Source organism: Monodon monoceros, unplaced genomic scaffold (assembly GCF_005190385.1).
Source record: "Monodon monoceros isolate NGI ecotype Baffin Bay Population unplaced genomic scaffold, NGI_Narwhal_1 Super_Scaffold_8, whole genome shotgun sequence".
Lineage (NCBI taxonomy): Eukaryota > Metazoa > Chordata > Mammalia > Artiodactyla > Monodontidae > Monodon > Monodon monoceros.
In genome coordinates, this window is record NW_021703785.1 from 9,645,981 (window position 1) to 9,670,265 (window position 24,285).

At 40.0% G+C, this 24,285-nt stretch overlaps 1 protein-coding gene across 1 annotated transcript in view; it reads left to right on the plus strand.

Moving 5' to 3' along the window:
- NALCN (sodium leak channel, non-selective) overlaps positions 1-24,285 on the plus strand; it is a 292,250-nt gene that overhangs the window by 91,308 nt on the left and 176,657 nt on the right. The window contains exon 10 of the mRNA XM_029210183.1: positions 4,229-4,315. Coding sequence (XP_029066016.1) covers positions 4,229-4,315 — 87 coding nt within the window. The remainder of the gene's footprint in view (positions 1-4,228; positions 4,316-24,285) is intronic.

Genomic DNA, 24,285 nt, shown 5'->3' on the forward strand with positions numbered 1-24,285 from the left:
GGAAAGTGCTCGTGTGGTTATTGGTAATCCTCCACTAATTCAAAACACTTTATTACAATAAATCACACATCTTGAGAGCTGCACTAAGCACTACGCTATTGGCTTTACAAGCAATCTTATTTAACCTTCACAATAACATTGTAAAGTTGGTATTATTATTGTCTCTGCTTTGCAGATTAAAAAAGGACAAGGATTGGAAAGTTAATTATTTTATCCAGTATTACATAACTGGTATGTGCTAGAATGGGGGCTCAAAACCAGCTTCCTGGGCTTCCCTGGTGGCACAGTGGTTGAGAGTCTGCCTGCCGATGCAGGGCACACGGGTTCGTGCCCTGGTCCGGGAAGATCCCACATGCCGCGGAGCGGCTGGGCCCGTGAGCCATGGCCGCTGAGCCTGTGCGTCTGGAGCCTGTGCTCCGCAACGGGAGAGGCCACAACAGTGAGAGGCCCGCGTACCGCAAAAAAACCCACCAGCCTCCGCAGCCATAAGAGTCTTCAGTTTTGCTCCCTGAGATCCTACCTCCTTTTAATTTGGTCATTACAGGCCCTGCTGTCAATGTGCTATCTTTTTTCTGGCTTCTCTTTTCTATTAAAACAAACAAAGAAAGGTTTTCTTGTTGACTGAAAGGTGGAGAAAGGGGTACTTTCATACATAATTACTAAGTGTGAATTAGAGCCTCCTTTTTAGAAAATAGTTTGGCAATATGTGTCAAAAGCCTTGAAAACATATAAACTATTTGACAAAGAGATTGTACTTCTAGGAATTTATCCTAAGAAAAATTCTGGTCAATGCTCAAAGATGTACATTTGAAAATGTTTATGGAGGCGTTTCAGTAAAAAAGAAAGACAGAGAAAGAAAGAGAGAGAGAGAGAGAAAGAAAATTAACTCTAGTCATAAATGATTGATTATAAATTATGAAATTAGAATAAATGCAAGCCATTAAATCATGATTGAACTTTATTGATATGAAAATATGCAAGTAACATATTAATGCAGTAAAAGGGTCTGATGTTTATATGTATATGTGTGTGTGGGCATAATATACCTGAAAGGTTAACTCTGAAATATTAGGGGTGCTTGTCTCTGGGGAATGGGCTTAAGATTTTTTTTTTACAGCTCGTACACATTTTCTAAGTATTTAATAGTAAACCTGTATTAATAATATAATGAGAGGAGAACAGTTAGTATCTTTAAAACTGAAATAAATCATTGGACATTCAAAATGAAGCCACTTGTGTTAACTTAGGTTCAGCTGCAAGGGACAAAAAGCCCCAAATAAGTGGCTTCTATAAGATAGAGTTCCTTTCTCTCTCATATAAAGTTGGAGGATGTCATTCAAGGTTGTTACGGTGGTCTGTGTTGCTATAGATCCAGAATCCTTCTACCTTTTTGCTCCACCTTGCATCACTTCCATTCCCCAAATTGCCTCCTGGACTAAAATGGCTGCTGTAGCTCTAACTCTTACATCCATATTCCAAACAGCAGGAAGGAAAAAAATAGAAAGTTTCTGCTTTCATTTCATAGACCAGTGTATATATATAATTACATGGTCAAGATGAGCTTCAAGAAAGGGAAAGAATGTCCTTTTTTTTGTTTTTGGTGGCCATAAAATTTTTCTTAGTTTGTAAGACAAGAAGAACAGATATGTGGAGACCCCTGCCCCTGCCACACTCCCCTAAGGACTTCACCCTAGGATTCATGGTTCTGGATATCCCACCATGTGCCTCACGTAGCTACTGTTACATTAACCAATCCAAATGTTGTTGTATAATTCAGGGAACTAAAGAGAAATGGACCATGTTTGCATTTCCTTCACTTTATTTCACACAAAGAACTGACCTTGAGAGAGCACTTTTACTAACAGTTAAATTGATTCATTTGATTTTAGTCTATTGGAAAAAAAATCATTTAACAGAGAAAATTAGTCTGCTCCTGATGAAAGCAAATATGTGCCCCAGGGATCCTTTGCTCCATGGTAAGAGAGTAGAGGATGCTTGTACAGAGGGTTCCTACCTCGTGACTGGCGGGATTGCTTTTGTCTTTTCTCCTTAAAAAGAGACTCCCAGACATTTGACAGATACTTTAAAAGGCACTTATGCATGTTTGCATCTCAACCAATGTATGTATTCTCAGAATGAGCCTATTTGTGATGGATGTGCTTGATTCTACCACTAAACTTACCTTTTAAGATTCATTCTAAAGGGAATCAGAATCCTGTAAATGGACAGCTGAGAAGAACCATTTGTAATTGGCATCTTGGATCAGAGAATTTTTGTGTAAATGTGCACCGCCATTTTGTCATTTTAAAAATACACGTATGGCCTATGAATTTTGGCATTTGTCACTCTCCGCCTCCCTTATTTTATAGAGGGCAAGTTTTCTTTCTGCAAATGATCTACTACCTCTGTTACCAGGAGTTTGAAATTATAATGATAAATCCTAGGTAATGGGATCTTTGCATCATCTCATGTTTCCATCAACAGTTACCCTTTTGAACACAGACAGGGTCAGACGAACACAAAGACATAAATATGGCAAAGAAAATGTTTATGTCTGTGAGATAGTGAGCTCAGGGTGGAATAAAACAGTGAGTGCTTGTAGTTGGTGTCTTTTCTTAGAAAAATAAAAATCCTTAATTCTACCCTATTCCACCACGCCCCTGCATGCACACGTAAGGAAAAGAAAATATATATTAGTGGGAAAATATTTATAAGTGGTACATGCTTTCCAGTGTAGTATATTATTGATAGATAACTAATTTTTAAAATAAATCTATTTATTGATTTGTTTATTTTTGGCTGCATTGGGTCTTCATTGCTGCACGTGGGCTTTCTCTAGTTGCGGCGAGCGGGGGCTACTCTTCGTTGTGGTGCACGGACCTCATTGCAGTGGCTTCTCTAGTTGTGGAGCATGGGCTCTAGGTGCGCGGGCTTCAGTAGTTGTGGCTTTCAGGCTCAGTAGCTGTGACTCGCAGGCTCTAGAGCGCAGGCTCAGTAGTTGCGGCACACGGGCTCAGTAGTCATGGCACACGGGCTTAGTTGCTCTGCAGCATGTGGGATCTTCCCAGACCAGAGCTTGAACCCATGACCTCTGCATTGACAGGAGGATTCTTAACCACTGAGCCACCAGGGAAGCCCCAGATAACTAATTTTTAAGGTGGTAGAATATGAGTAAGATAACCTACACATCCAGCAACCTGGATGTCTAATTCAATGACTGTCAGATTTTAGCATCCTGTACTATCCTGAATTTCATCATTTATGTCTTTTAAGCCAAAAGAAACTACTTTTTCCCTTCATAAATATGTATACATAAAATTTCTGCTGAGCAGATTAATTGTGGCTTACACAAGCTAATTTCACAAAGTCTTTTAAGTGATTTGTAATTCTCCTACCATTAAAATAACATTCCCGGACTTCCCTGGTGGCGCAGTGGTTAAGAATCCACCTGCCAATGCAGGGGACACAGGTTCAAGCCCTGGTCCAGGAAGATCCCACATGTGACGGAGCAACTAAGCCCATGCACCACAACTACTGAGCCCGCAAGCTACAACTACTGAAGCCCGCACACCTGGAGCCTGTGCTCCGCAACAAGAGAAGCCACCGCAATGAGAAGTTCACGCACTGCAACAAAGAGTAGCCCCTGCTTGCTGCAACTAGAGAAAGCCGGCACAGAGCAACGAAGACCCACTGCAGCCAAAAATAAATTAATTAATTAAAAAAATAAAATAAAACAACATTCCCCTCTTTCCCTATGCTAAATGCACATTATATTATTTATCCTGAGAATATTTTTCTATTGGTTCAGTGAGAACTGTCTACTAAATAAAGATAAAAGTTTACCACTTTTTGTAAAAACACACCACGCTTTGGAATTCTAATTTTCATTTTCTCTGAGATGTTATATACAATAATCAACATAATGGGGATAAAATACCTACTTTTAAAGTCTTGTGGAGAAGAATATTTGGGCAGTTATATGCAAAGCATATGTAAGGCAGAAATGGCCTGATGCATAGCAAGTGCTCAATTAATGCAAGCTATAATCTTTATTATGATTATTCACTTAAGTTTGCAGTGTTAAAATGGAATGACTCATGTTCTAAATATAAAGCCATAAGAAGACAAATCTTTGATAACAAAGAAAACGTAAAAAGCTGCAGACAAAGTTAGAGTTCTTGATGTTCCATCGTAAGTGTCTCTGACTCATTTCTCCTTTGTCTTGAAGATGTTTCACGAAGACTCCGCCGGCGGGTGGCAGCTGGTAGCCGTAGACGTCAACAAACCCCAGGGACGTGCCCCAGCTTGCCTCCAGGTGTGGTATGATGCCATTTCTAAAAGTCACCCCCAAAGGTCTTTGATTTGATTTTATACGAGGAAATCTACAGCTCTCCAAGCTCTAGATCCACCCAAATTTGTGGGCAATATTACACTCCATCCTGTATTCCCGGGACCTGGCATCCTTTTTAGATACACACTAGGGATTTGGTAAATTTCTGGTAAATGAACGCACACAGGTAAAAGCAGGCCAGTGGTAATGAATTGATGAAGAATTTTGTTGTCTCATTAAACCTTGTAAAGGTATTCTTCTGCAAAGGCCTGAATTGTTTGGGGCCGGGGGCAGTCAAGATCACAATTCACTTACTTGAGTACCTCACCATGTACGCAGGAAGGAAATGTCGAATATGTAGTCTGTTGTTCTGCGTCTGCAAGCTCTCCGAGCAGCGTGGTATAATAAAGGCACTTCCTTAACAAAGTGCACCTGCAGCAGACACAAGGCGATGGGATTGCAGGGGAGCCCAAAGTCCTGGCAAGTGACCGGAGGATGGGCCATGAGGTCTCTGGCCTGTGAACCTTCTGGACTTACCTTCTGCTCTGAGCTCCCCAGAAAGCCTAATAAAATCCTTTTTTTCAGTGGACCACAGAGGCCTCTTCTCTTTCATGTGCCCCCTCCCTGCCCACCAATAGCAGTAACTCATTCAAAACAACATCACCTTAACAAGAGCGGCATCCCTGCCGTTCCAGGGCTTTTTATATTTCCATTTCCTCCTCTTTAAGGGTGAAAACTCAAGCTGTCCCATGTTGGGAGCAGAAAACTGATTCTTCCTCCTGGAGAATTTTCTTTTCTTCACCCTCTTTCTGTTTTCAGTTGTAAATCCTCTTCCTACAAGGGGACTGCTTCTTATAGTTTTTCATATCCCCCCCTCTAATTTGGGGAAGGGTTTATCACCTACTTCAGGATGAGAACACATCTTCTGTCTTTCTTTTGGATCTTTCTCCAGGTGGGGACTGGTGCATTTCAAGGATTGGTACATAAGTAGCAAAATACTGTTCTCTGAACCTCTCCTGTGGGCTACATCTATATGGCTGTTTAATCATACAGTTATTTGTTTGTATCCATTAAAAGGATAGAGCAGGGGCTTCCCTGGTGGCGCAGTGGTTGAGAGTCCGCCTGCCGATGCAGGGGACACGGGTTCGTGCCCCGGTCCGGGAGGATCCCACATGCGGTGGAGCGGCTGGGCCCGTGAGCCGTGGCCGCTGAGCCTGAGCGTCCGGAGCCTGTGCTCCGCAACGGGAGAGGCCACAACAGCGAGAGCCCCGTGTACCACAAAAGAAAAAAAAAAAAAAAAGAAAAAGGATAGAGCAGAAAAAGAGGAAGAGTTTACAATGAACACTGATAATGTTAAGTACTATTCTCTGCTTCTCTTTCTGTCGTATATTGGATGGTGACAATGCTGCTAATAATTCAACTTCTGTAGCTACCTCTACTACTACTATTACTGTCATAGCAATAACAATGACAACCATTGCAGTAGCAGCAGCTTCTTGCCTAAAAAGTACTCTTACTTACATTATTCATTAATCCACCAACCGATATTTACTGACACAAAGGTGGTCCTGAGCAAGAGAAGCCCAGCCGCTCCCCTCGTGGAGCTTACAGGGTACTTCAGGCAGTGAGGAGAAAACCCAGCTTTGAACTAGCAATCACAGGAGTGATGGGCGTTTGGAAGGAGTAATGCAGGATGCTATGGGAGTATGTAATTTGGAGTCCGCTCTCCTTGTCTGAGAGTCAGGGGAGGTCCTCGTGAGGTAGTGGTACTTTAACCGAGACTGAAAGCATGAGGCAGGGAGTGAGGAAGGGTGAGACTCAGTACAGCCCTGTGCTGCGGAAAGATTGGCATCCTCTATGGGCCTTTGTAGAGGTGAAGTGGAGACCCAGAGGGCCGCCTGAGTCTCCTGACCTCAAACAAACAGAGAAACCAGGACTTTTACCTGGTCTTCTGGTTCCTGGTCCCATGCTCTATCTAGCTGAAAAAATATGCCAAGGAAACATTCATTTGTAATAGAAATCAACGATCAGGCCTGTTAGGAGTACCAAATCAGGGTCTTCCTATGCCCCAAATGCATTGCTTAAAATTTTAGTAAATGCTTGTTAATAGATGCCTCAAGGTTGCAGTCTGGAATTAGGAAGCGAGCCTCTATATCAAAAAGATTTGAGGGGCTTCCCTGATGGCGCAGTGGTTAAGAACCCACCTGCCAATGCAGGGGACATGGGTTCGAGCCCTAGTCCAGGAAGATCCCACATGCCACGGAGTAACTAAGCCCGTGTGCCACAACTACTGAGCCTGCACTCTAGAGCCCATGAGCCATAACTACTGAAGCCTGTGCACCACAACTACAGAAGCCCGTGTGCCTAGAGCCCATGCTCCGCAGCAAGAGAAGCCACTGCAGTGAGAAGCCTGCACACTGCAAAGAGTAGCCCCCGCTCGCCGCAACTAGAGAAAGCCCGCACACAGCAACAAAGACCCAACCCAGCCAAAAATAATAAATAAATGAAAGAAATAAACTTATTTTAAAAAAAGATTTGAGATGGCAAGAGCTAGATGGCAATGAAGGTGTGATGGAGGGGCAGCACGGAGCAGGGACATAGGGAAATAAAGGTCAGCAGAGGGGGGTGGATGTTAGGCTAGCCCTGTGTGGATGTGGCGTCTGGGAGACGTGAGTATTAGGCATGTATGGTGGGTGTGGCAGCATGCTTGTTAAGTTGTATGGTTGATGGTACATGTGGTTTGAGACAATGAGAGAAGGAAGGCAGACAATTCAGGATGAGGCTCCATGCAGCTCAGCGTCCCATCTTTGGTCCTGATGCTTTCCAGAAAGAGCTGATCTGTAAGAGTACGGATGAAAAGTGGGATGGCCAAGGGGTCACCTCTTTGTATTGGGCATGACGTGAGCTGTGACTAAAGAGAGAGAGTACATTTCCATGTCTGGGTGAAAAATGAATTAATTATTAACTTATTAAAGAGAAAGAAAGTAAGTAAAGAAAAAGTACTGAAGATACAATGGTCGTGAAATACTCACTTGGCTCTTACTAATGATTAATGCCGTCTAAAACTAGTTAACAGGAAAATTTTCATCTGAACCATACCTCACTCACTGCCTTGGATTATAATATCTCACTCAAAGACAAACTGTAGCATATATTACTCCTTTTTATTTTTATTCTTTCTGTTTGTTTTCTTTTTTATTGAAATATTGTTGATTTACAATGTTGTGTTAGGTACAGCAAGGTGATTCAGTTTTATATACATATATATGTATATATATATATATATATATATATAAACATACATATACATATATATTCTTTTTCACATTCTTTTCCATTATAGGTTATTACAAGATATTGAATATAGTTCCCTGTGCTATACAGTAGCTGTATATCTATTTAATATGTAGTAGTATGTATCTGTTAATCCCAAATTCCTAATTTATCCCTCACCTGCACCCCCTTTGGTAACCATAAGTTTGTTTTCTGTGTTGGTAAGTTCATTTGTATCATTTTTTTAGATTCCACATATAAGTGATATCATATGGTATTTGTCTCTCTCTGTCTGACTTACTTCACTTGGTATGATAATTTCTAGGTCCATCCACGTTGCTGCAAATGGCATTATTTCATTCTTTTTTATGGCTGAGTAATATTCCATTGTATATATGTACAGTGTATTGTATATATGTACCACATCTTGTATTGTATATATGTACCACATCTTCCTTATCCATTCCACTGTTGATGGACACTTAGGTTGCTTCCATGTCTTGGCTGTTGTAAGTAGTGCTGCAATGAACATTGGGGTGCATGTATCTTTTTGAATTAGAGTTTTCTCTGGATATATGCCCAGGAGTAGGATTGCTGGATTATATGGTAGCTCTATTTTTAGTTTTTTAAGGAACCTTCGTAGTGTTCTCCATAGTAGTTGCACTAGTTTACATTCCCACCAACATTGTAGGAGGGTTCCCTTTTCTCCACACCCTCCCCAGCATTTATTATTTGTAGCTATTTTGATGATGGCCATACTGACTGGTGTTAAGTGGTACCTCATTGTAGTTTTAATTTGCATTTCTCTAGTAATTAGAGCTATTGAGCATCTTTTCATGTGCTTGTTGGCCATCTGTGTGTCTTCTTTGGAGAAATGTCTATTTAGGTCTTTCTGCCCATTTTTGGTTTGGGGTGTTTGGTTTTTTGATATTGAGCTGCATGAGCTGTTTGTATATTTTGGAAATTAAGCCCTTGTCGGTCACTCTTTTTATTTTTAAAACGAGCAAAATGTGAGTGTGTTCTTCTAAAATGACTTTTAAACTGTAGAAATAAAATAAAGAGTAAGAGTTTGCTTTAACTTCTTCCAACTATCCTCCCTCATTCCACTTCCCAGAGGTAACCTAGCGGTCAGCGTTAGAAGCCAGTCTCCTAAGACCCTTTACCCCTGAATTTAAACATTATATCTCTTCTATAAAGCAGCATTTCTGCCTCCCAGAGGCCCTGTCATTTTCACATAGTGTTTCCTCTTTCTAGAACACTCTTCTCTCGCACTCAGAGTTCAGAATTCAGCTCAGATGTCACTTTCTTAAGGAAGCCGTCTTCGTCCTCAAAGAAACAGATCAGGTAGCCCAGTTATATGTGCCCATATCCTCCTATGCTTTTCTTTTGTGTTTATCATAATTTTAATTAAAAAAATTTTAATGGTATAATTTGTTATTTAATGTCTGCTTTTCCAACCAGAGGAAACTCCATGACAATAAGAATCATAACGGTCATGGTCAGCATGTGAAATAAATACATCTGTGTTTAGAAATGTAATCTTAGGAATAACAGTTGAAAAGAATCAAAACCAATTCCTACCTACTAAAAAAGTAGAATTTGTAGGAATGAAGCATTTGAACAGCTGTAATTAAATTGAGTTAGTGATTTGGCCATTTGTTGAAAAAGATTGGAAGAATGAGGTAGAAGCAGTATCTGAGATGGTAAACGAGTGACCGGGAGTCCCCACTTGGGTATTAGGAATTATTGATTTTGTCTTGAAAGTGGAACTTTGTTTCCAAATTTGATCCCAAGTTTAAAAAGCAGAAATTTCATATGAAAACCCATATATCCTACTGCTTTTGTAAAATAGAAAGATCTGGCAACACAGGACCCTCACTCCCATGTGGTGTAATTGGCTGGAGCTGGGCAGTGGCTGCCGTATTGGGCACCGTCTCTCCAGTTTCCGGGAGTCTCCCAACGGTCCATATTGTTGTCCCGACAGCACTGGGAATGTGTGTTTTATTTATCCACAGATTCGTACGGTCACTTTTCTCAGAGTAGCAAAGTATTTCTCTTTACCCATCACTCCATGGACAGAAAATAAATAAATAATAAATTCATAAGTGCACACATATATAAATACACACATAAATGCATGCATGAAGGAAAACATTGTTTGCAAAAAGAAAGGAGAAATGAACATGATTCTTTGTAGAAGTGAGGGTGGTCCCTGTGTGTTTAGTACATGACTCCGGGTCTGCTTTTCTCATTCATTTTACCTGCTAGGTGTCAGGAGGCTTTGTTTGGGTGACCCATGAAATAAGGTACAGAAGTGTGACTTTAGTTTACAAAGATGGCATAAGGGTAAGTAGTGCGTGAGTTTCCATTATTCCCAAAAAGTCTTCCCATAAGTTTTATGTCTTCATAATTTCAAACTGTTGAAATCTTAACTCAGCATACATGGAGACTGGCTCAAATTCTCTTATAAGTGAAGGACATTTAAAAACCATCTCTGTCCTTGTTTCAGGTGAAATTGCTTCACATTGGCTAACTTTCTTCACTGGTATCGTGTCTTGTATTTTTACTTTCTTTTCTGCTTTCTGTATCCTTGTCTAGTTTATTGGTATACGTCTATCTGTCTTCCCCACCAGCTATAAGTAATGAGGTAATTTAATGAAATATGATTGACTGACGTGGCTTAACTTTCCCCACTACTGTTAAACTAAATACATGATGTGACTGGTGCTTCTGTGATTCTGGGTGTTTGATGTATAATACTTTATTTTTTTCCGCTCTCTCTCTCTGTATGTGTGTATCTATCTACCTATCTATTTAAAAGACATATGTGTACATCTGTATATGTATATACACATTTTTTTACATTACATGAATAAATCTGTCAGGATTCTATATATTCCAGTAAGCAGTGATTAGGATCTAAGCAATAGGAACAATTTCTTATTAAAAATTTTTTTTCCCCACATCCCTACACACATTTTACCTTATTTCAAATGTTGCAATATTTGTGGTGTTTCTGCCCCCTCTTTACATATGTTGATTATGGAGGTATCAACTGAATTAGGGACGTTAGAGATCTTCTCACGTTTTTACAGAATAATAGGCTCTATAGAGCCATTTATCTAGGAAAAAATAGGCACCTTTGGTCTGCAGTTTGAAACCCTACAAATTCCATTCTGTGTTCTGAGACAAATTATAAATATAATTATAGCTATAATTATAATCATAATGGGAGTCATATGCAGTCATACAGGAAAGGATTCAATCTGGGGCCCTTAGGGTGGTCTTTTCTGTTTTTATAATGAGTGAGAATACATATGCGTGCACATTGAACTTCACAACCACGAGTTTGGAGCAGGTGGACAAGAAGAGCCGTCTTACTGACCTCGTAGGTTCTGTGTGGTGAGCTCTCTGATGCCACTTTTTGAAATTTTTAGTTAATTCACTTAATGTTAACAGAGTTAATTTTGCTAGGACATATTTCAGGTTTATTAATGAACTTCATACCACGTTTAATAAGGAAATTAGTCATGATCTAAATCTATGCAATTCCTAACAAATTCATTCCTAAGTTAAGGACAAGTAAGCGAATGTCCTGTTGCCCCTGAAACACGCCCCCCTCCACTTCCCAGTCATCTTGCCTGGAACGTCTTTCTGCATCTGTCTATCCTCACTTCCCCATGCTCTGCTGAGTTGCTCGTTGTCTGGGGACCCTCCCCTTCCTGCCTTCAGTCCTGGCTATGGGAACATCACTTCCTGGCTGGAAATGATGGAGAATGTGCATAAGCCAAACACCGCACCTGGTTTCCTTTTCTTTTTGTGCTACAACTGCCTCCAGCACAGACTGCTGGACTGTGCTGACATGACTCCCCTACCTCTCATGCCTGCCTCTGCAGCTGCAGATGTCCTTGCTTCATTCTGCGAAGTAACTCCCGGGACAGCATCTTTCCTGAGGGAGAATAAATCACCCAATTGTAGCCTCTTAGAGAACAGGCTTTGGAGACAGCCATATTTCAGCTATGCTGCTTATACTATGACCTTGGGCATATTTCTATAAATTGGGAATAGTATATCCTTCCTTGGCTTGTGAGAATTAAGTGAGTATTTATGTCCTAGTCAGGAATTATTTGGTTGCGAGGATCAGACCATATGCTCACAGGGAGTGTTTATTGCGAGTATAATCAGAGCTGCCAGGGGACTGCACTTCCTTTGCCCTTCTCTACTGTCTGTTTGGGGCACAGGATTTCTCATCTTTGTTTCTGTCTGTGCATTTGCCTCTGTTTTCTCACCATGCAAACTAGCTTCCTTCTTTTTCTTACGTTTTACCCAAATATGGCAGATTGTGACTGAGTTTAGTGACCTCCCATTTAAGGGTTCTAGAGAGATCCATCAGAAAACATCCAGAGGCGAGTGTAGAGCTGGGAGAAGTTTCACCAAAATGGGACATTGGCCAGAGGCAGGAGGTCATGGGAAGTGAATGGAAGCAGTAGGTCCACTTAAGCCAGGCACTGGGCTTTCCTCCAGCACGAACTCAAGGTAATTTTCCTTCTTAATCCCCTCTGAAAACCCTGCTCCCATTTCTGTCTACAGGAGCCACCTACTCAGCACTCTTCTTCATGAGCTCCATGGGGTGAGTGAGAAGGGAAACATAACTTTGTCCCATGGAATGGGGGGACTTGACCTCGGGGTTATAACTCAGGGATCACTTTCCCCAGGAAACTGTCAAGTCATACAGGACTTGAGAAGTCTGTTAAAGGCTAAATAGGTTATTATGGTCTGACCTGAAGTTCAAATCACCTGTAAAATAATTTCTTTGGAGAAATGCCACATAGTTTCCATGAACTACTTACAAATGAATAATTTGTAAATTGGAGCCATTTGACAATATAATGTTCAGTCATTTCCTCGCATTAAAAACATTATGAAATAATGTACTGATAGAAACACAGTTAGGAAGAATACCTCGGTATCCACTCTTAGAAATAATGATAGCTACATTTACAGACCACTCGCTATGTATCTAGCACACAGCGTCTTAGAAGTTGAGGGTTCTGATCACCAATTCCAATGGAGTGGGGGAGGGGAGAGTTTTCTCACACCACCAAGCAATTTTCTGACACCAGCTGAGTACCCTGAATTCAGCCCAAAGGTTCAGGGCTCAGTCCTACAAGACTACCCCTGCCACCTCCTTTTCAGATGTCACCTGGGCTTCTGACCAACCAGCTCTAGTTGGAGGTTCCAGTGACCTCCTCAGGTTTGAATAATTTGCTAGAGCTGCTCACAGAACTCAGAAAAATATTTTACTTACTAGATTACCAGCTTATTATAAAACAATGCAATGAGGGACAGCCAGGTAGAACAGATGGCACAGGACAAGGTATGGGGAAGGGGCATGGAGCTTCCATGCTCTCTGAGAGACAGTCTGCCAACACCTCAGCATGTTCACCAACCTGGAAGCTCTCTGAGCCCCGTCCTTTTGGGGTTTTATGGAGGCTTCATTGCATGGACAGGGTTGATTAAATCATTGCCAGTGGTGATTGCTTCAATCTCCAGTCCCTCTGCTCTCCCAGGACTTTTGGTCCCAACCCTCTAATCCTTTGGTTGTTGGCTCCTTTAGTGACTGGCCCTTATCCTTAGGTGCTTTCCAAAGTCACCTCATTAACATGAGAAAAGACACCTTTATCCCCCTCGTCATGGGAAATATCAAGGGTTTTAAAAGATCTGTGTCAGGGACCAGGAAAAAGACCAAATATGTACGTCTTGTTATAAATCAAAATATCACAGAGGTGTTAAATTACTTAATGATCATAACATCATAAATGTAGGTACTGTTATGATCTCTGTTTAACAAATGAGAAGTTTGAGGCACAGAGAGCCTAAGTAACCTGATGATGGTCACATAGCTAGTTACTGAGTGGGAATTTCCTCACAGGCAGTCGACCTCTTGTTTTTAACCACTTCATCTTCATCACTGTATGTTATCCTACTACAGAAATATTTCACAGTTTGTCCATTTATTCACTTCCTCATTCTGTTGATGGCCATTGAGGTTGTTTTTTATTGTTTTGCTCTTGCAGACATTCTAAGATCCTTCTTGCCCTCGCATTCTTGTGCACACGTGTAAGAATTATCTGAGTATATATAGTTAGGAGAACAATTGCTCGGTTTAAGGATATGAACAAACTTAGGCTTTATGAGATGTTGCCTGATGGCTCCCCAGATGAAAGTGCCACTTTTTACTCTTACCAGCAAGAGTAAGAGTTCTCATTCTTTCACATCCTCGTCCACACTTGATGTTATCAGACTTTTACACCTGATAGCATGAGATGATATATCATGATGTTAAATTTTAATCTCCCTGATTAAAGCCTATGGTTGTTGAGCATTTTTTCATATATACATAGACCACTTATATTTTCTATAGATTGCTTATTCCTGTTTGTTGCCCATTTACCTGTTGATTTTTCCAAATGATTTTCAGAAATTCTGTGAGATTCTAAAGGGCATATCACTTCTACCTAACATTAAAATATTAGAAAAGTAAATCCAAAATATTAATACTTGACCTACGTATGCACATTTTACACTCTACCATCTTCAGGCAATAACGTAATTCTTTTATGTGGTGTTACCAAAACCATTTAGAAATTTTCTTTAATTTGTGAGTTTCAGCAAAGGGAAAAGTTACAATCAACTCTTAGCATCAACCGGTTAGTTATCTGTTTAAACTCATTTTAGCATAAGCAACAGCAGCGCTGAAGAGGTCACCCTAATGCACGATAAATAGAACACGGCTAAATTGGAACCTCATTCCTGGACTGCTGCTGTGATGAGCTGTTTTTCTCCTGCCTCTCAGGTAGGAGATTTCATCTCTTGACAGTTTGACACATGTGGCTGCACGGCTTTGAGGCATCTTCCAACACACACCCAGTGATCTATTATCCTGAAGAAAGTCAGTGACAAGAAAATGAAAGTATGCCTGAGACCCGGCCTCCTTAAGTTCAATTTCTCTCTGGTAACATCCCATCGTGTGCCTCCTTCTATAAAGAACAGAAATAATAGGCTTTTACCAAGAGTAGGTCAAATTGTGGCAGAATTACTACTATAGTGTTTTAATGCTTTTTGAGAAAATTTCCATTGAAGGCGAAGATGGGAGGAGGGGTAGATTGTGTGAAATGTGTATTTCGAGTGACAAGGTGACATTCTAGGCACTTCTTAAATGTCTATCTTCTTAATAAACCTTCCCACAAACTGGCAGATAATTTCAAGAATTGATTGAGCCCAGGGGAACATAGGTTCCATGTACAAGCAAACCTCTTCCATCCTTAAAGACCCATGTGTGGCCCAGCTAAGACAGTATGGCCCAGGAGAACCTCGGACAATTGGCTAAATCTCCCAGAGACTCAGTTTCCTGACCTGAGAAATGGGGATAAAAACATCTCTCAGGGGTTGGTAAGAATTAGAAGTGAGGCACATAAACTACCTAGTGCTCTGTGTGGGATGCAGCAGGTCACCCAGTCCGCAGAGGTGACTGTCGTTACTATTAGCATATGGTCCTCTCCTAGCGCTGTTCACTCTGAGTGTCCTACTCACTTCCAGAAAGTCAGCTGTCATGCACACTCATGGTCCAGTGGTGTCACAGCCTTCCCTTCTCACTCTGCTTTCTGAATCTTTGCAGCGCATTTCTAACACATTCCCAGGTGTTCTGATGGAAACGTCACCCCTCCCCCACCCATCCCCACATAGACTTCAGGCTTTTCCTGCACCTCCAGAAACCTGAACACCAACCTATGATGCACCCCTCTTGGTCCTCCCCAAATCTGATCTGTCTTCAATTCTGTCATTAATTCAGTCTTTTGAATTTCTCTGAATCATCCGCTCCACCCCATGCTAAGATCCCTGCCCTCAAAATCAGATCAAAGCTTCCACAGTGCAGTGATCGTTGACTCCTTGATTGTATTTGGTCAGTTTCTCTCTGCTTCCAGCTGCTTCCACTATAGCTTTCACGTGATCAGCGCTTCGCAAATATTTGGGGGGTTGTATGTGAATGTGCACGTGTGTGTGCTTTCATGTACAGAACTACACAACCTCCCACATAGCAGACACAAATTCTTACTCTCCCCTTAAGCAGATGCCAACGATCCCTTCCCAAAACACGCTAGTCTGAGACCGTCTCAGCTGATCACGGCTGGGCTCACTTTTGATCTGAAGTCAGCCAGCATCATCAGCTAGCTCACCAGCCCTCATCTCTGCTTCCAGACACGGCTGACTATTGGGATAGAGGGGATGACGGGGCCGGGGGCCACCATGAAACAGACCAACCTGTAGTGTTAACGAGGTGGCTCCGGGCTCCAAGAGCTGCAACAGAAGTCACAACTCACAAGTATTTTCCAAGTCTCTGCGTATATCGCTTTTGCGATCGTCTCACTGACTGAAACAAATCACATGGCTAAGTTCAGAATGAGAGTGGGATGGGAGAGCACTGCCAGGGCTGTGGATGCAGAGGTGGGTTCAATTTCAGGCAATTTCAGGCTCTGCCGCATAGGCTAAAGGGAATTCAAACATCACTGGCTTAGTATTACCATCAGTCCTTAGCCGCATTTCTCTTCCACCAGGCATGTTTTTCTTCTTGTTAAAATCTAGTTCACATAGTAGAGTCAGGAGTTTTGAAAAATATTAACAGCAGTCATAGATATTTGTGGGCAATTTATGATTTAACATCTAGGCTTACTCTAACAGAGTGATATACTCACGGCAGCCAAGAGACGAAAGTGTCTTACCAAAGCCCTTCTTCCTTCTTCTTACAATTTGACTTCTGCGTGTGTGTGGGATTCTCTTCCCCAACTTACTGTCCAGGAAAGAAGCAAACCAATCAGGGCATGACAGTGGGCGTGGTTTTCACTGGTACCATAGATGGTCAGTACCTTTGTGGGGAGTCACTTGTGGATTTCCTTCTGCCCTATGGTTCTCCAAGGACATGCAGCAGGCAGAAAGAAAAAGCAGAGTTTTTAAGGGTATCTAATGGTTCTGTTTTCAGTATTGCTATAAAGATATTTCCTGTTTCACAGAAATTCTTTATATCAGACAGAAGTATTTTGTGTATTGATAGTAGGAGTAACAAATATCCAGATGTCTTCTAAATAAGGGAAGGGAAATGGGAGATTTATTTTAGGTTTTGTGCCCTTGGTCTTTTACATTATGTTCTTGTTCCTACGCTCATGGCTCATATGCAAGACGGTTCCTGAGAATTTCATCTTGTAATTGCATTGTTCTCCAAATATGTTTATTTTGAAATCTAATTAAAACACAACTTTCTGAATGCTCAACATCATTAATCATTAGAGAAATGCAAATCAAAACTACAATGAGATATCATCTCACACCAGTTAGAATGGCCATCATCAAAAAAATCTGGAAACAATGAATGCTGGAGAGGGTGTGGAGAAAAGGGAACACTCTTGCACTGCTGGTGGGAATGTGAATTGGTACAGCCACTATGGAGAACAGTATGGAGGTTCCTTAAAAAACTACAAATAGAACTACCATATGACCCAGCAATCCCACTACTGGGCATATACCCTGAGAAAACCATAATTCAAAAAGAGACATGTACCAAAATGTTCATTGCAGCTCTATTTACAATAGCCCGGAGATGGAAACAACCTAAGTGTCCATCGACAGATGAATGGATAAAGAAGATGTGGCACATATATACAAAAGAATATTACTCAGCCATAAAAAGAAACGAAATTGAGCTATTTGTAATGAAGTGGATAGACCTAGAGTCTGTCATACAGAGCGAAGTAAGTCAGAAAGAGAAAGACAAATACCACATGCTAACACATATATATGGAATTTAAGAAAAAAAAATGTCATGAAGAACCTAGGGGTAAGACAGGAATAAAGACACAGACCTACTAGAGAATGGACTTGAGGATATGGGAAGGGGGAAGGGTAAGCTGTGACAGAGCGAGAGAGTGGCATGGACATATATACACTACCAAACGTAAAATAGATAGCTAGTGGGAAGCAGCCACATAGCACAGGGAGATCAGCTCGGTGCTTTGTGACCCTAGAGGGGTGGCATAGGGAGGGTGGGAGGGAGGGAGACACAAGAGAGAAGAGATATGGGAACATATGTATATGTATAACTGATTCACTTTGTTATAAAGCAGAAACTAACACACCACTGTAAAGCAATTATACTCCAATAAAGATGTAAAAAAAAAAAAAAGCACAACTTTCTGTACATGGCTGATACAGTGTTCAGTGCATGAAATTTGTTTACCATGGTAGGGTATTTTATTCACTCAAGCAGCGATTTAAAGAAAGATTTGAGTTCTGAGCTGTACTGTTTATTATCCAAATTTATCCTTATTTTGGCCTCTTAAGCCACAATTTTGATTTGTTAGATGTTTGCATGCAGAGTCTTCAGAATCTATAAGGCACTATTTTATAGGAAAAATTACTGAACAAATTAATAGGAAGAACTCCTGTGAAGTACTTAAGCATTCATACCACTAAAAATGAGACACCTTAAGACCTTTTTGAAAATCTATAAATTTTCCTGGTCCCTCTCAAGATCACTTGTATCTTCCACTTGATTTCTCCTCTTATACATTCGTACCTTCCCCATAAACAACTGACTGTGTCTCTACCTTTAAATACCTTTTCAAATACAGCAATAATAATAAGAGTTTTGGAGTGTAAGATGCCTGCTATGGCATCTATACTATTTAGACTCTATCCTGTTTAGACTCTGTACTAAATAGTCTCATTTATATTCATGTTCCAGCCTAGAGATGTAGATGTTATTACGCCCATTTCCCATATAAGAAAACTAAGTCACAGAGAAGTTAAATCGGGTACAGAGTCAAGATTTGAACCCAGCTCAGGCTGCCTTCAAAATTGACATTCTTTTACACCACGGCGATCTTAGACCCTTCGGTGAGGAACAGGTCATCTTCAGCTTTCAAATATAGGGTTCCCAAACTTACACCCTCTGTTAAATCACAGAGTCAGCTGCATTTTGACTGCCTGATAGGAGGCAGGAGAGCATTTGCTTTGGACTCAAAACAAATGAGACTACTTTCTAAGTCTGTGAACTTGGAAATCGATTCATCCTTCCCTGCTTCTCCATAGATGAGGGGATAACAAATGCACCTTTTTCACATGGTTGTTGAGGATTAAATGAAATTTTTACACCAGCATGTGATATGCTTGGAATGAGGCTTGGCACAAACCAAGCCCTCATATATGAGCTCTTATTTTGATAATACATTTTGTCGACGTCGATTTGAATTGAGGAAGGATCCCTATCCAGGTTTGGCATAGACTTCTGTCTTTGAGAGCATTCCTTTCACCGTAGAACTCAGAACTAATATGAAGAAAGGTGACCTTTCGTGTTCTTTTTTTTTTTTTTCCGGTGGAACCCTTTGATCGGGTAGAATTTTGTAGCACTGGGCAGATATCTGCGGTCCTGTTTCATAGGAGATGATTTGAGCGGGTGTATGTCAAAATCACCAACAGTGCTTGCTTTAGTTTCCTATTGCTACTGTGAAAGATTTCCACAAACTCAGTGATTTCAAACAACACAAATTCATTATTTATGGTTCTATAGGTCAGAAGTCCAAAAAGGGTTTTGCTGGGCTAAGATCAATGTATTAGTAAGGCTGTATTACTTCTGAAGATTTTAGGGAAGAAACTGTTGCTTTGCCTTTTCCAGATTCTAGAGGCCACTCGCATTCCTAGACTTTATGAAAGAGTTTGTGCTGGTATCTTCATAATCCTCTCCAAATGGTTGAAAAACCAACACATACTTTTGTCTCATGAAGCCAAACTGGTTTAATTGATTTTATTATTATTATTATTTTTTACATCTTATTGGAGTATAATTGCTTTACAATGGTGTGTCAGTTTCTGTTTTTATAACAAAGTGAATCAGTTATACATATACATATGTTACCATATCTCTTCCCTCTTGTGTCTCCCTCCCTCCCACCCTCCCTATCCCACCCCTCTAGGTGGTCACAAAGCACCGAGCTGATCCCCCTGTGCTATGTGGCTGCTTCCCACTAGCTATCTACCTTACGTTTGGTAGTGTATATATGTCCATGCCTCTCTCTCCCTTTGTCACAACTTACCCTTCCCCCTCCCCATATCCTCAAGTCCATTCTCTAGTAGGTCTGTGTCTTTATTCCTGTCTTACCCCTAGGTTCTTCATGACATTTTTTTCCCCTTAAATTCCATATATATGTGTTAGCATACGGTATTTGTCTTTCTCTTTCTGACATCAGTCTGTATGACAGACTCTAGGTTTATCCACCTCATTACAAATAGCTCGATTTCGTTTCTTTTCATGGCTGAGTAATATTCCATTGTATATATATGTGCCACATCTTCTTTATCCATTCATCTGATGATGGACACTTAGGTTGTTTCCATCTCTGGGCTATTGTAAATAGAGCTGCAATGAACATTTTGGTACATGACTCTTTTTGAATTATGGTTTTCTCAGGGTATATGCCCAGTAGTGGCATTGCTGGGTCATATGGTAGTTCTATTTGTAGTTTTTTAAGGAACCTCCATACTGTTCTCCACAGTAGCTGTATCAATTTACATTCCCACCAACAGTGCAAGAGGGTTCCCTTTTCGCCACACCCTCTCCAGCATTTATTGTTTCTAGATTTTTTGATGATGGCCATTCTGACTGGTGTGAGATGATATATCATTGTAGTTTTGATTTGCATTTCTCTGATGATTAATGATGTTGACCATTCTTTCATATGTTTGTTGGCAGTCTGTATATTTTCTTTGGAGAAATGTCTATTTAGGTCTTCTGCCCATTTTTGGATTGGGTTGTTTGTTTTTTTGTTATTAAGCTGCATGAGCTGCTTATAAATTTTGGAGATTAATCCTTTGTCATTTCCTTCATTTGCAAATATTTTCTCCCATTCTGAGGGTTGTCTTTTCGTCTGGTTTATGGTTTCCTTTGCTGTGCAAAAAGCTTTGAAGTTTCATTAGGTCAAATTTGTTTATTTTTGTTTTTATTTCCATTTCTCTAGGAGGTGGGTCAAAAAGGATCTTGCTGTGATTTATGTCATAGAGTGTTCTGCCTATGTTTTCCTCTAAGAGTTTGATAGTTTCTGGCCTTACATTTAGGTCTTTAATCCATTTTGAGCTTATTTTTGTGTATGGTGTTAGGGAGTGATCTAATCTTATATTTTTACATGTAGCTGTCCAGTTTTCCCAGCACCACTTATTGAAGAGGCTGTCCTTTCTCCACTGTACATTCCTGCCTCCTTTATCAAAGATAAGGTGACCATATGTGCGTGGGTTTATCTCTGGGCTTTCTATCCTGTTCCATTGATCTATCTTTCTGTTTTTGTGCCAGTACCATACTGTCTTGATTACTGTAGCTTTGTAGTATAGTCTGAAGTCAGGGAGCCTGATTCCTCCAGCTCTGTTTTCATTATCAAGATTGCTTTGGCTATTCGGGGTCTTTTGTGTTTCCATACGAATTGTGAAATTTTTTGTTCTAGTTCTGTGAAAAATGCCACTGGTAGTTTGATAGGGATTGCATTGAATCTGTAGATTGCTTTGGGTAGTAGAGTCATTTTCACAATGTTGATTCTTCCAATCCAAGAACATGGTATATCTGTCCATCTATTTGTATCATCTTTAATTTCTTTCATCAGTGTCTTATAATTTTCTGCATACAGGTCTTTTGTCTCCTTAGGTAGGTTTATTCCTAGATATTTTATTCTTTTTGTTGCAATGGTAAATGGGAGTGTTTTCTTGATTTCACTTTCAGATTTTTCATCCTTAGTGTGTAGGAATGCCAGAGATTTCTGTGCATTAATTTTGTATCCTGCTACTTTACCCAATTCATTGATTAGCTCTAGTAGTTTTCTGGTAGCATCTTTAGGATTCTCTATGTATAGTATCATGTCATCTGCAAACAGTGACAGCTTTACTTCTTTTCTGATTTGGATTCCTTTTATTTCCTTTTCTTCTCTGATTGCTGTGGCTAAAACTTCCAAAACTATGTTGAATAGTAGAAGTGAGAGTGGGCAACCTTGTCTTGTTCCTGATCTTAGTGGAAATACTTTCAATTTTTCACCATTGAGGACGATGTTGGCTGTGGGTTTGTCATATATGGCCTTTATTATGTTGAGGAAAGTTCCCTCTATGCCTCCTTTCTGCAGGATTTTTATCATAAATGGGTGTTGAATTTTGTCGAAAGATTTGTCTGCATCTATTGAGATGATCATATGGTTTTTCTCCTTCAATTTGTTAATATGGTGTATCACGTTGATTGATTTGCGTATATTGAAGAATCCTTGCATTCCTGGAATAAACCCCACTTGATCATGGTGTATGATCCTTTTAATGTGCTTTTGGATTTTGTTTGCTAGTATTTTGTTGAGGATTTTTGCATCTATGTTCATCAGTGATATTGGCCTGTAGTTTTCTTTCTTTGTGACATCCTTGTCTGGTTTTGGTATCAAGGTGATGGTGGCCTCTTAGAATGAGTTTGGGAATGTTCCTCACTCTGCTATAGTTTGGAAGAGTTTGAGAAGAATAGGTGTTAGCTCTTCTCTAAATGTTTGATAGAACTCGCCTGTGAAGCCATCTGGTCCTGGGCTTTTGTTTCTTGGAAGATTTTTAATCACAGTTTCAATTTCAGTGCTTGTGATTGGTGTGTTCATATTTTCTGTTTCTTCCTGATTCAGTCTTGGCAGGTTGTGCATTTCTAAGAATTTGTCCATTTCTTCCAGGTTGTCCATTTTATTGGCATAGAGTTGCTTGTAGTAATCTCTCATGATCTTGTGTATTTCTGCAGTGTCAGTTGTTACTTCTCCTTTTTCATTTCTAATTCTATTGATTTGAGTCTTCTCCCTTTTTTTCTTGATGAGTCTGGCTAATGGTTTATCAATATTGTTTATCTTCTCAAAGAATGAGCTTTTAGTTTTATTGACCTTTGCTATCGTTTCCTTCATTTCTTTTTCATTTATTTCTGATCTGATTTTTATGATTTCTTTTTTTCTGCTAACTTTGGTGTTTTTTCATTCTTCCTTCTCTAATTGCTTTAGGTGCAAGGTTAGGTTGTTTATTTAAGATGTTTCCTGTTTCTTAAGGTAGGATTGTATTGCTGTAAACTTCCCTCTTAGAACTGATTTTGCTGATTCCCATAGATTTTGGGTCGTCGTGTCTCCATTGTCATTTGTTTCTAGGTATTTTTTGATTTCCTCTTTGATTTCTTCAGTGATTACTTCGTTATTAGGTAGTGTATTGTTTAGCCTCCATGTATTTGTATTTTTTACAGATCTTTTCCTGTAATTGATATCTAGTCTCATGGTGTTGTGGTCAGAAAAGATACTTGATATGATTTCAATTTTCTTAAATTTACCAAGGCTTGATTTGTGGCCCAAGATATGATCTATCCTGGAGAATGTTCCATGAGCATTTGAGAAAAATGTGTATTCTGTTGTTTTTGGTTGGAATGTCCTATAAATATCAGTTAAGTCCATCTTGTTTAATGTATCATTTAAAGCTTGTGTTTCCGTATTTATTTTCATTTTGGATGATCTGTCCATTGTTGAAAGTGGGGTGTTAAAGTCCCCTACTATGAATGTGTTACTGTCGATTTCCCCTTTTATGGCTGTTAGTATTTGCCTTATGTATTGAGGTGCTCCTATGTTGGGTGCATAAATATTTACAATTGTTATATCTTCTTCTTGGATCGATCCCTTGATCATTATGTAGCGTCCTTCTTTGTCTCTTCTAATATTCTTTAAAGTCTATTTTGTCTGATATGAGAATTGCTACCTCAGCTTTCTTTTGGTTTCCATTTACATGAAATATCTTTTTCCATCCCCTTACTTTCAGTCTGTATGTGTCTTTAGGTCTGAAGTGGGTCTTTTGTAGACAGCAAATATATGGGTCTTGTTTTTGTATCCATTCAGCCAATCTGTGTCTTTTGGTGGGAGCATTTAGTCCATTTACATTTAAGGTAATTATCGATATGTATGTTCCTATTCCCATTTTCTTAATTGTTTTGGGTTCGTTATTGTAGGTCTTTTCCTTCTCTTGTGTTTCTTGCCTAGAGAAGTTCCTTTAGCAGTTGTTGTAAAGATGGTTTGGTGGTGCTGAACTCTCTCAGCTTTTGCTTGTCTGTAAAGGTTTTAATTTCTCCATCAAATCTGAATGAGATCCTTGCTGGGTAGAGTAATCTTGGTTGCAGGTTTTTCTCCTTCATCAGTTTAAATATGTCCTGCCAGTCCCTTCGGGGTTGCAGAGTTTCTGCTGAAAGATCAGCTGTTAACCTTATGGGGATTCCCTTGTGTGTTATTCGTTGTTTTTCCCTTGCTGCTTTTAATATGTTTTCTTTGCATTTAATTTTTGACAGTTTGATTAATATGTGTCTTGGCGTATTTCTCCTTGGATTCATCCTGTATGGGACTGTCTGTGCTTCCTGGACTTGATTAACTATTTCCTTTCCCATATTAGGGACGTTTTCAACTATAATCTCTTCAAATATTTTCTCAGTCCCTTTCTTTTTCTCATCTTCTTCTGGAACCCCTATAATTCGAATGTTGGTGCATTTAATGTTGTCCCAGAAGTCTCTGAGACTGTCCTCATTTCTTTTCATTCTTTTTTCTTTATTCTGCTCTGCAGTA